This window comes from Phyllobates terribilis, unplaced genomic scaffold (genome assembly GCF_046119375.1).
Source record: "Phyllobates terribilis strain yellow unplaced genomic scaffold, ASM4611937v1 Scaffold_7__3_contigs__length_470593459, whole genome shotgun sequence".
Lineage (NCBI taxonomy): Eukaryota > Metazoa > Chordata > Amphibia > Anura > Dendrobatidae > Phyllobates > Phyllobates terribilis.
In genome coordinates this window covers 425,412,436-425,426,058 of record NW_027362767.1, presented here as the reverse complement: position 1 = coordinate 425,426,058, position 13,623 = coordinate 425,412,436, and the positions used below count along the sequence as shown (strand labels likewise).

Below are 13,623 nucleotides of genomic sequence, written 5' to 3'. Positions count from 1 at the left end.
TACACATAGTTGTGCCTAATATTACAGAAGAGCTCCATTTAACTACCAGCTTCGCTCTCAAAATTGAACCCCAACTGATCAATCAATAAGCCTATTCATTTCAGTGGAGCTGAGCTGCAATACCAGACCTAACCTGAGATCAGGTGTGGCACTGTTTCTGAAAGATAAATAGATGGGAGGGGTATACTGAGGAAAGACCAATCTTTTAAGAGGTCCATATACACTAAGAGGCTGTTATCCTGATATGACGACCTCTCTTATGCGGTAATTAGAAAGAAACGTCTCTTTTCTTTTTTTTTTAAGATGGCGCCACTCTTGCCCATAGGTTGTGTCTGGCATTGCAGCTCAGCTCCATTGAAGTGAATGATCTGCAGTGCCACATACAACCTGTGGATAAATGTGGTGCCAAGCTAAGAGGAAAGTAGCCATGTTTTTTTTAATCCCTTTAAGTTTGCGTCCCTTTAATCTTGAGTAGACCGATTGTAGGGACATCCATGGGGACTTTACGAGTCGTTGGACTTGGCCCAGCAGCTTGGCGTGTGATGTGATACGCCCGCTCCGCTTCTATCATATGAATGGTAAGAAGATGAAAGTGAAAGGAGACATTTCAGTTAACTCTAGAAGGGAAGGAGACTGGACGGAAATGAGAAGGGGCTGAGACAAAGCCAGCAGAAAAGGACTGAGAACAACAGGGACCACCAGGGACTGTGAAGACTTCTGATCCAAGCCCCCGAAATGTTGTCAATGGGCTCCAGACATGACACCCCACAAGGAGGGTTCAGCTTTGAGAACTGTCTCAGGTGAGGTCCGATTAGTCCCCGGAAGTTGCTTTGGGATTAGGGAAGGGTTTACACCTGCTGAGGGTGGCGTGGACCCTCATAGGACCCCCTTAAGCAATGGTGGAGTACAGGCAGGGCAGAGGCGATGGGCAGTCAAAGTGCGAGGCCAACTAGGGCACCGCTAAGGAAGGGGCGCCAATTATTAATAATAAAAAAAATCACTTTCCCTTTAAATTTCGGGAAAGCTGGGTGACCAGTGTGGCAGGTTGGGACCCTGACTAGTAATGTAGTAATTTTCCCCTTTCTTAGAAATCACTGGGGAAATAAACTGGTCTCTAGTAATGCCGTGACAATACTTTTTGGAACGGTAATGGGGACCGTACTGGGTGGGGCGTCACCCAACCTTTCCAAAAAACACATATGAGTAAGTAAAGGCTCAAAAAAACATAAAATGTGCGAACAACAAACCTAAAGGGCTTGTAGAGAGAATACTGAATGAAAAAGTGACTAATCATGGCGTCGTACATCAGGACAACTTTTGCCATTCAGGAGTCTAGGAAAGTTCTAAATTGTAAGTGGAAGCGCGAATATGAGGCCGCGCAACCGTCACAGATTTTACAAACTAGGCTCCATGCAGACATTGCAGATCTCGCCAGCGTGGCAAGAATGGCAGCACCACCACAACGCCGAAATGTGCCCCTGAACCTTGCTTAGGTGCCAGTGAGAAAATGATTAGTGCCGCCAACATCTGCATCCGCATGGGGGGAAAGGGGCACTCACAGGGCACGTGCAAAACATGTAAGCTCAGTTTTGGATGGCACTTCACATTTTAGGAAAATGTTAAAGGGGTTAACCAACTTTGATGACAACTTTTTTTTTACTTAAAGGGGTTGTCACCTTAGGGGACAACTTTTTTTTCACTTTTTGGGGACATTTTTATTTTAAATGCATGTATTTGTGGCTAAAAATAATTTCAAGTAAAAACTTTGCACAATTTGCCATGTGTTGCACTCTCTATTGCTGGCTGTGGAATGAGTTAACTGAGAATCAGTCAAAGAGCTCATTCAGATCGAATGAATGGAGAGTTTGTAACGCTATTATCTGTCTTTTCCTGAGCCTGTTCTGGGCTAGAAATCTTTTTGTTTTCATTAAAAACATTGCCCCGTTTGCGTTTTTATGGCCTCTGATCTCACTGTCTTGCTGGCTGCAGAATGAGCTAACTGAGAATCTGTCAGTGAGCTCGTTCCTATGGTCTGACCTGAGTTTCTATCTCTTTTTCTCAGCTCCTCTCAGCTGATTTATAACTACTGACATCAGAATTAAATGCGCCGTGAAACAAAAAGCCTTAAAAGTCAAACGTTGCAAAATTGGTAAAGAAACCCAGTTTGTAAAATGATTTTTAGCCCCAAATATATGCATTTAAGCATGAAAAAAATGTTTACAATTGTGGAAAACCACTTTAAATTCTGCTAGATATGTTGAAAAAAAAACAACAACAGCGTGTTGCAGCAGCAGCAGCACCTATTCCCCTCCTCTTCTTGGGTGTGGCGATGTAAATCACGGGCGTGGATAGTTATGCACACGGAATTAACAGCATTGACTAGGGCCGTATTCATCGCTGACACAGAGGTGCGGATATTCAGCTGCGGCGACCGTTTGGTGATAGAATAAATATATTTATTTCTTAGATTTATTTACAAGGGGTAATATGAACTTTTATATGTTATTTTTTTATATACATTTTTTTTTCTTTTTTTTTTTACATTTTTATTAGTGACCCTGTAGTAGAACACAATCCTGTAATACCGCGGTGTATTGTAAAACTACCGATCCCCTATTATCTCCTATCATGTCTAAAGGTGAATTCTGAGTTCTGCTTCTGGTCACATGTCTGACTACAGGGGAGGAGCGAAGCCGTTGTCTGTTTCCAGGGGCGACCGGCAGAACTTGGCATTGAAAATACAATATGATCTAATTCAGATGTGAAGGGGGTGTAGTCAGATATTACAACACCGCAGGAAGGCTGTCACTTACATGTTTCTTCTGAACGTCCCCAGAAATAACTCCATAGAATCAAATGCGTCGGCTCTTGGTCTCCAACCACCGAAAGCTCGTAAGACGGGGACCACCATTGCTGGGATCGTCTATAAGGTTGGTTGGAGGTGCGGGGGTTGCATTGTCCGGTGACTGAGGTTTGTAGTGCTGACTTACCTGTGGTTACATAGGATGGCGTCATCCTGGGAGCGGACAGAAGAGCCACCGATGACATGGTGGTGGCGGATAAAAACTGTGCCAAGATCCACTACATCTCAGACAACATATAGTGAGTATGACCTGACGTCCAGCCTGATAACCTACATAGACATCGGTGGCAGTCCCTGAGCTTGGATCACCCTTAATTTCCAGAAAAAGGGTCTCCTTGCACCAGGAACCTGAAACCGGCCAATAGAAATGACTGGTCTGGTCCATGGGGTGGACGTTCTCTATAACACTTATGCTCACAAGTAATACTCTCCCCCCTTACTTTGTATTTGCCCCCAGTTGCTGTGGAGCCGGCGTGGCCGCCGATGCCGAATATGTGACCAACCTTTTGTCCTCCAACCTGGCGATGCATGCAATGTCCACGGGAAGACCACCACGTGTGTGCACGGCAACCCGGATCCTGAAACAGCTGCTGTACAGGTGAGTATGGGCCCAGACTGTGACATCAGAGTCGGTTCGTGGGTGGATGGGCGAGTAGAAGGCTTGGCTTCAAAATGGCCGACAACAACGGCTGCTACTTCTTCCATCTTATAATAGGATCGGCAGTGCCATGATGTAAAGCTCATGGGTATATAGGTTGCCGGACGTGACCTTACTTCCTTATCTGTTCTTCTCTCAGATATAGAGGCCACATAGGAGCATCGATCATTATAGGGGGGTATGACGTCCGTGGCCCCCATATTAATGGTGTCCACCCTCATGGATCCACTGACAACAGTCTCTTTACGGCTCTAGGTGAGACATAAGATGATCCATATGCCACATCAATAAGTGCACATTGACTTTACTACAAATCAGTAAGTAATTTTTACACTTTCTTTTCGTCCCCAAGGGGACCTGGACCTGCGATCACTTGATTCCTTGTATTGCAGTATGTGGTTATTTTCCTGATCTCCATGGGCAGATCTTCTTAGGAGCACAAATATGGCAGACACTGGGGACTTCAGTTGGCCTCATTCTGCCTTGACAACTCATCAGCCAGTGGTCATATGGAGTGACAGAAGAGCCACTAACAACTTAAGATGCTGCAGTCACTATTAACCATAGCATCTAAGGGGTTAGGCTGTACAATACAGCAGGCACACACCTTGTAAGACACGAGTTCTGCTCCTCAGCCCACTCCATACACGCGCACCGTCAATGCAGGCACCAGTGTTGGTTGGACCTGATTGGTTGTTATGGATAACTTCATTCTCTGCGCCAATTCTGATAGATCTCCCCCCCTGATTTTAGGATCCGGTGCAGATGCGGCCATTGCTGTGTTGGAAGATTGCTACAAACCCAACATGACGGTGAGTGCGTAATAGCTCCCGGTGCCTTTGTTTTTCTGTAGAGTCTATACTGGGCCAGGATGGGCTCCATTTCTCTACCACAGACAGTAGGTCTTGATTTTACCTTTCCCTTCTCTCAGCTGGAGGAGGCTAAGCAGCTGGTGACGGCCTCCATAACGGCGGGCATCCTCGGTGACCTTGGATCCGGCAGTGGCGTGGATCTATGTGTCATTACACGAGAAGGGGCGCAAGTCTTCCGAGGTTACACCCAGACGGAAACCAAAGGGAAAAGGTAAAATTTGTAGGAAGGAGGCCATACATAACTATAGGGGACCCCTGATGCATTTTAGTGGGGGGTGTAAGAATTAGGCATAATGTTTTTTTTTTTTTAAGTTTGATCCTCCTCTCTCATCGTAGGTCATCTTCTTACCGTTACCCTCGGGGCACCACGGCCGTCCTGGGCGAAACTATAACTCGTTTTGATTTGGTGGAAGAAACCGTTCAGCAAATGGACGTGGAATAAGGAAAATAACTGGCACCGCAGCAATAATCAGCTTCATTACTACTGATAGCGAGCGCTCAACCCCGTACATGACAAAACATGATTGTGCCGCCATGTAAGAGACGGGACCGCTTCAAAATCAGCATAAGACTCTGCTGCCGCCTGCCCGTATCCCTACTGCTACAATCCCTACATATAATCCATATGATTTTCTGATTAGTATATTGATAACTTTCCAATAAGAAAACATTATCTCCTTAGGGGTGCAGCCATTTTTCGAATTTTGCACTGTTCAAGCACCAAAACTTCTTCATTTTTCCACCAGCAGCTTTTTTTTTGCCAGATGAGTTGTAGTTTTGAAGGACCTCATTCATTTTATTATACAATTTACTGAAAATGGGGGGGGAAAAAATGTTGAGTTGTGGTGAAAAATTCTGGCTCTTGGGGGTTTGGTTCTTATGGCGTCCATTGTACAGCAATAGTCACCTGGTGACGCGATTCTCCAGGTCAGGACAATTACGGCCATAAGCTTGCATAGATTTGCTTGTAGTTTTTCTTGGGAATACGTAAAATTTTGATCTCTTTTTTATTCCATTTTTAAATGCGGTGATCAGAAAACACCTATTCGGGAGTTTCTATTTTTTTCGTTATAGTGTCTACTTTGTGGATTAAATCGTCTTATACTGAATATGTTTTGTTTTATTTTTTAGAATGTGGAAAATAAAAGGGATTAAAATTTTTAGTTTTTTTTTTTTTTTAATTTTTTTTTTACATCCTGGTTGATAAAAGTTTTTGCCGAAATTTTACGCCAGTCCCAGCTCTGTAAACTTTTTGAAAAGTGGACGAAGCTTATCTGAGAGGGGGCACAGCCAAAAAAATTAATCAAAATTTAAGCCACACAAGTGGTAGAAATTATGACTGAAATGCAAGTCAGCCCCAGACCGGAGTCCGTCTCTTGTGGTGGCGCACGGATGTGTCAAATTTAGAGGAGCATTTCACTTAATAAATTGGCGCATCTACTTCCAGACTGGTGCACAAAAAGCCGATCTTACTTTATTTTTCACTTCTCCCTAGACGACTTTAACCTGCGATCGATTGTAATAAATTTTGCAGAATATAGTAAAAATTGTGGTCTCCTGTCCTCTTTCGAGCAAGTTCTGCTTCAAGCCCATGATGTAGTGACGTCCTGGCAGGGAAGGTGTTAAACATTTAGGTCATGAGCCATTTTCCTATACTGAGATCCACCACAAAAAAAAAAAATTAACACTGTGCTGTATACTTTTTTTGTAATGGGTCCCTATAGGGGACTGATAACATGGCTGAGGCCACATGGATGTTTACTCAATGGTAATATGCCTGATCGTAGCCAAAAAAACACTGCGTGCCTCTGCCATAAGAAGGTACAAACAGGAGATGTCCATGATCCCAATATTGCTTCACTTTATCGCATCTTGTGATCGTCCGTGTTACGTCACCAAACCTGCAATTTTTGTGCCACTTGCTCGCGACCTGTCTGCGATTTGGTTGCTTTTTTTGTTCTTTTTTTAACAGCCAAATCGCAGCTCTAAAATGGTCAGCAAGTTGAGATAATTTTTGGTTCTACCATTTACCGTAGTCATCTTGTATCTCCAGCCTTAGATGAAATCATTTCCCTCAGGTAGAAAAATAACTGTTGGCTCCTCAGAAAGCGATCGGCTCGATGGAGGTGACGTCGTATTATTCACATTCATTCTGTAAAATCAATACGTTGAGCCGCTGCTGCTCTCCACATAATAAACTCTTCTTTTTATCAGACTTTTTCTTTTGTATTTTTTTTTTATTGTGATGATTTTTGTTACAGAAACAAATATATAAAATAACAGCGACGCCAAAGAAAAGGTGTGAAAAATGGAAAACGAAGGACTTTTTTTTTTCTTTTTATTCTGGATGTGATTTGCTCATGTAATGGTCCAATTCCTCTCCAAAAATCCACATCAAAAAAACGTTTAAAGAAGCCTCCTGTTGGATAATACATCCTTGCTCTGCTGATCAGTGAGGGTCGCAGAGTAATAAAAGTCCCCCGCACCACAGATCCCGTGTGACCCACGAGGGGTGATTCTGGTATCAGGGAGCGCTGACCTATATGGCCTCCTATAGTGTAACTGCTCTGATAAGACGGGCAGCCACGCAGCTTTCCTGCTCTCCTGATCGGCAGATGTCGTCACTTATGCAGGTCCGTGGGAGCTGTGAATTTATAAGGAATTTATAAGGACCCCAAAGTGACCGCAGGTCTGGCTGTAATGGAATATTGGTCCCCCGTCACCTTGCAGAGGGACGGCTCAGGATCACAGGGCAGCTATACACTGGAACCAGATGTCAATGGGCCTGGAGTAATACAAGCTTTGTCCAGCAGGTGTCATTGGAGCACACGCAGTCTTCATATGAAGCCCCCTAGCAGTGACGCGGGGTTCGCTTTTATAGCATTCATTATATGGTAAAATTGACCTGACAACAGGGGATGGCGGGAAAATTTTGGCCAGGGGGGCGAGCACACAGCAGTGGCCCATTAGAAGCGGTCCATCCTTACTGTGTTTACCTCTGGCTGATTGATAAATGGAGTCCAGGTTACAAGACTTTAAAAAGATAAAGCCGAAGTAATGATGGGGTAGACGTGGTCAAACTAGATTCTAATTCACTCCAATAAGTGTCACGGCCCCACTATCAGTATTCGATCAGTATTTTTTCTCAGGAGTGGGAGCCAAAACCAGGAGTGGGTGATAAATGCAGAATTGGTGACTTGTTTCTATTATACCTTTTCTCTGATTGTTCCTCATCTGGTTTTGGCTCCAACTCCTGAGAAAAAATACTGACCGAATACTGACCAAATACTGATAGTGGGGCCGTGGCCTAATACTGATAGTGGGGCCGTGACCTAATACTGATAGTGGGGCTGAGACCTAATACTGATAGTGGGGCCATGACCTAATACTGATAGTGGGACCGTGACCTAATACTGATAGTGGGGCCGTGACCTAATACTGATAGTGGGGCCGTGACCAAATACTGATAGTGGGGCCGTGACCTAATACTGATAGTGGGACCGTGACCTAATACTGATAGTGGGGCCGTGACCTAATACTGATAGTGGGGCCGTGACCTAATACTGATAGTGGGGCTGAGACCTAATACTGATAGTGGGGCCATGACCTAATACTGATAGTGGGACCGTGACCTAATACTGATAGTGGGGCCGTGACCTAATACTGATAGTGGGGCTGTGACCTAATACTGATAGTGGGGCTGTGACCTAATACTGATAGTGGGACCGTGACCTAATACTGATAGTGGGGCCGTGACCAAATACTGATAGTGGGGCCGTGACCTAATACTGATAGTGGGACCGTGACCTAATACTGATAGTGGGGCTGTGACCTAATACTGATAGTGGGACCGTGACCTAATACTGATAGTGGGGCCGTGACCAAATACTGATAGTGGGGCCGTGACCTAATACTGATAGTGGGACCGTGACCTAATACTGATAGTGGGGCCGTGACCTAATACTGATAGTGGGACCGTGACCTAATACTGATAGTGGGGCCGTGACCTAATACTGATAGTGGGGCCGTGACCAAATACTGATAGTGGGGCCGTGACCAAATACTGATAGTGGGGCCGTAATACTGATAGTGGGGCCGTGACCTAATACTGATAGTGGGGCCATGACCTAATACTGATAGTGGGACCGTGACCTAATACTGATAGTGGGGCCGTGACCTAATACTGATAGTGGGGCCGTGACCAAATACTGATAGTGGGGCCGTGACCAAATACTGATAGTGGGGCCGTAATACTGATAGTGGGGCCGTGACCTAATACTGATAGTGGGACCGTGACCTAATACTGATAGTGGGACCGTGACCTAATACTGATAGTGGGGCCGTGACCAAATACTGATAGTGGGGCCGTGACCAAATACTGATAGTGGGGCCGTGACCTAATACTGATAGTGGGACCGTGACCAAATACTGATAGTGGGACCGTGACCTAATACTGATAGTGGGGCCATGACCTAATACTGATAGTGGGACCGTGACCTAATACTGATAGTGGGGCCGTGACCTAATACTGATAGTGGGGCCGTGACCAAATACTGATAGTGGGGCCGTGACCAAATACTGATAGTGGGGCCGTAATACTGATAGTGGGGCCGTGACCTAATACTGATAGTGGGGCCGTGACCAAATACTGATAGTGGGGCCGTGACCTAATACTGATAGTGGGGCCATGACCTAATACTGATAGTGGGACCGTGACCTAATACTGATAGTGGGGCCGTGACCTAATACTGATAGTGGGGCCGTGACCAAATACTGATAGTGGGGCCGTGACCAAATACTGATAGTGGGGCCGTAATACTGATAGTGGGGCCGTGACCTAATACTGATAGTGGGACCGTGACCTAATACTGATAGTGGGACCGTGACCTAATACTGATAGTGGGGCCGTGACCAAATACTGATAGTGGGGCCGTGACCAAATACTGATAGTGGGGCCGTGACCTAATACTGATAGTGGGACCGTGACCAAATACTGATAGTGGGACCGTGACCTAATACTGATAGTGGGACCATGACCTAATACTGATAGTGGGGCCGTGACCAAATACTGATAGTGGGGCCGTGACCAAATACTGATAGTGGGACCGTGACCTAATACTGACATTGGGGCCGTGACCAAATACTGATAGTGGGGCCGAGACCTAATACTGATAGTGGGACCGTGACCTAATACTGATAGTGTGGCCGTGACCAAATACTGATAGTGGGGCCGTGACCAAATACTGATAGTGGGGCCGTGACCAAATACTGATAGTGGGACCGTGACCTAATACTGATAGTGGGGCCGTGACCTAATACTGATAGTGGGACCGTGACCTAATACTGATAGTGTGGCCGTGACCAAATACTGATAGTGGGGCCGTGACCAAATACTGATAGTGGGACCGTGACCAAATACTGATAGTGGGACCGTGACCTAATACTGATAGTGGGGCCGTGACCAAATACTGATAGTGGGGCCGTGACCTAATACTGATAGTGGGGCCGTGACCAAATACTGATAGTGGGTCCGTGACGAAATACTGATAGTGGAGCCGTGACCTAATACTGATAGTGGGGCCGTGACCAAATACTGATAGTGGGGCCGTGACCAAATACTGATAGTGGGGCCGTAATACTGATAGTGGGGCCGTGACCTAATACTGATAGTGGGGCCGTGACCAAATACTGATAGTGGGGCCGTGACCTAATACTGATAGTGGGGCCATGACCTAATACTGATAGTGGGACCGTGACCTAATACTGATAGTGGGGCCGTGACCTAATACTGATAGTGGGGCCGTGACCAAATACTGATAGTGGGGCCGTGACCAAATACTGATAGTGGGGCCGTAATACTGATAGTGGGGCCGTGACCTAATACTGATAGTGGGACCGTGACCTAATACTGATAGTGGGACCGTGACCTAATACTGATAGTGGGGCCGTGACCAAATACTGATAGTGGGGCCGTGACCAAATACTGATAGTGGGGCCGTGACCTAATACTGATAGTGGGACCGTGACCAAATACTGATAGTGGGACCGTGACCTAATACTGATAGTGGGACCATGACCTAATACTGATAGTGGGGCCGTGACCAAATACTGATAGTGGGGCCGTGACCAAATACTGATAGTGGGACCGTGACCTAATACTGACATTGGGGCCGTGACCAAATACTGATAGTGGGGCCGAGACCTAATACTGATAGTGGGACCGTGACCTAATACTGATAGTGTGGCCGTGACCAAATACTGATAGTGGGGCCGTGACCAAATACTGATAGTGGGGCCGTGACCAAATACTGATAGTGGGACCGTGACCTAATACTGATAGTGGGGCCGTGACCTAATACTGATAGTGGGACCGTGACCTAATACTGATAGTGTGGCCGTGACCAAATACTGATAGTGGGGCCGTGACCAAATACTGATAGTGGGACCGTGACCAAATACTGATAGTGGGACCGTGACCTAATACTGATAGTGGGGCCGTGACCAAATACTGATAGTGGGGCCGTGACCTAATACTGATAGTGGGGCCGTGACCAAATACTGATAGTGGGTCCGTGACGAAATACTGATAGTGGAGCCATGACCTAATACTGATAGTGGGGCCGTGACCTAATACTGATAGTGGGGCCGTGACCTAATACTGATAGTGGGGCCGTGACCTAATACTGATAGTGGGGCTGAGACCTAATACTGATAGTGGGGCCGTGACCAAATACTGATAGTGGGTCCGTGACGAAATACTGATAGTGGAGCCGTGACCTAATACTGATAGTGGGGCCGTGACCTAATACTGATAGTGGGACCGTGACCTAATACTGATAGTGGGGCCGTGACCAAATACTGATAGTGGGGCCGTGACCAAATACTGATAGTGGGGCCGTGACCTAATACTGATAGTGGGACCGTGACCTAATACTGATAGTGGGACCGTGACCTAATACTGAGAGTGGGAACGTGACCTAATACTGATAGTGGGGCCGTGACCAAATACTGATAGTGGGGCCGTGACCAAATACTGATAGTGGGGCCGTGACCAAATACTGATAGTGGGGCCGTGACCTAATACTGATAGTGGGACCGTGAACAAATACTGATAGTGGGACCGTGACCTAATACTGATAGTGGGGCCGTGACCAAATACTGATAGTGGGGCCGTGACCAAATACTGATAGTGGGGCCGTGACCTAATACTGATAGTGGGGCCGTGACCAAATACTGATAGTGTGACCGTGACCAAATACTGATAGTGGGGCCGTGACCAAATACTGATAGTGGGGCCGTGACCAAATACTGATAGTGGGGCCGTGACCTAATACTGATAGTGGGACCGTGACCAAATACTGATAGTGGGACCGTGACCTAATACTGATAGTGGGACCGTGACCTAATACTGATAGTGGGGCCATGACCAAATACTGATAGTGGGGCCGTGACCAAATACTGATAGTGGGGCCGTGACCTAATACTGATAGTGGGGCCGTGACCAAATACTGATAGTGTGACCGTGACCAAATACTGATAGTGGGGCCGTGACCAAATACTGATAGTGGGGCCGTGACCTAATACTGATAGTGTGACCGTGACCAAATACTGATAGTGGGGCCGTGACCAAATACTGATAGTGGGGCCGTGACCAAATACTGATAGTGGGGCCGTGACGTAATACTGATAGTGGGGCCGTGACCAAATACTGATAGTGGGGCCGTGACCAAATACTGATAGTGGGGCCGTGACCAAATACTGATAGTGGGGCCGTGGCCAAGTACTGATAGTGTGGCCGTGACCAAATACTGATAGTGGGACCGTGACCAAATACTGACAGTGGGGCCGTGGCCAAATACTGATAGTGGGGCCGTGACCAAATACTGATAGTGGGGCCGTGACCAAATACTGATAGTGGGGCCGAGAACTAATACTGATAGTGGGACCGTGACCTAATACTGATAGTAGGGCCGTGACCTAATACTGATAGTGGGGCCGTGACCTAATACTGAAAGTGGGACCGTGACCTAATACTGATAGTGGGGCCGAGACCTAATACTGATACTGGGACCGTGACCTAATACTGACAGTGGGGCCATGACCTAATACTGATAGTGGGGCCGTGACCTAATACTGATAGTGGGGCCGTGACCTAATACTTATAGTGGGGCCGTGGCCAAATACTGATAGTGGGACTGTGACCAAATACTGATAGTGGGGCCGTGACCAAATACTGATAGTGGGGCCGTGGCCAAATACTGATAGTGGGACCGTGACCTAATACTGATAGTGGAGCCGTGACCTAATACTGATAGTGGGGCCGTGACCTAATACTGATAGTGGGTCCGTGGCCAAATACTGATAATGGGACCGTGACCTAATACTGATAGTGGGGCCGTGACCTAATACTGATAGTGGGGCCGTGACCTAATACTGATAGTGGGGCCGTGACCAAATATTGATAGTGGGGCCGTGACCAAATACTGATAGTGGGGCCGTGACCAAATACTGATAGTGGGACCGTGACCTAATACTGATAGTGGGGCCGAGACCTAATACTGATAGTGGGGCCGTGACCAAATACTGATAGTGGGACCGTGACCAAATACTGATAGTGGGGCCGTGACCTAATACTGACATTGGGGCCGTGACCAAATACTGATAGTGGGGCCGAGACCTAATACTGATAGTGGGGCCGTGACCTAATACTGATAGTGGGACCGTGACCTAATACTGACATTGGGGCCGTGACCAAATACTGATAGTGGGGCCGAGACCTAATACTGATAGTGGGACCGTGATCTAATACTGATAGTGTGGATGTGACCAAATACTGATAGTGGGGCCGTGACCAAATACTGATAGTGGGGCCGTGACCAAATACTGATAGTGGGACCGTGACCTAATACTGATAGTGGGGCTGTGACCTAATACTGATAGTGGGACCGTGACCTAATACTGATAGTGTGGCCGTGACCAAATACTGATAGTGGGGCCGTGACCAAATACTGATAGTGGGACCGTGACCAAATACTGATAGTGGGACCGTGACCTAATACTGATAGTGGGGCCGTGACCAAATACTGATAGTGGGGCCGTGACCTAATACTGATAGTGGGGCCGTGACCTAATACTGATAGTGGGACCGTGACCTAATACTGATAGTGGGACAGTGACCTAATACTGATAGTGGGACCGTGACCTAATACTGATAGTGGGACCGTGACCTA

The 13,623-nt window shown here is 46.7% G+C and overlaps 1 protein-coding gene across 1 annotated transcript; it reads left to right on the top strand.

The window, feature by feature from the left end:
- Positions 1-498: 498 nt before the first annotated feature.
- Positions 499-6,608, top strand: LOC141155174 (proteasome subunit beta type-10-like). Its single transcript, XM_073641874.1, has 8 exons — positions 499-800; positions 2,837-2,930; positions 3,005-3,102; positions 3,321-3,461; positions 3,661-3,776; positions 4,275-4,333; positions 4,453-4,604; positions 4,730-6,608. Exons 1-8 carry the CDS (start codon positions 736-738, stop codon positions 4,833-4,835), a joined length of 831 nt encoding a protein of 276 aa, XP_073497975.1. The 5' UTR covers positions 499-735; the 3' UTR covers positions 4,836-6,608.
- The last annotated feature ends 7,015 nt before the right edge of the window (positions 6,609-13,623 follow it).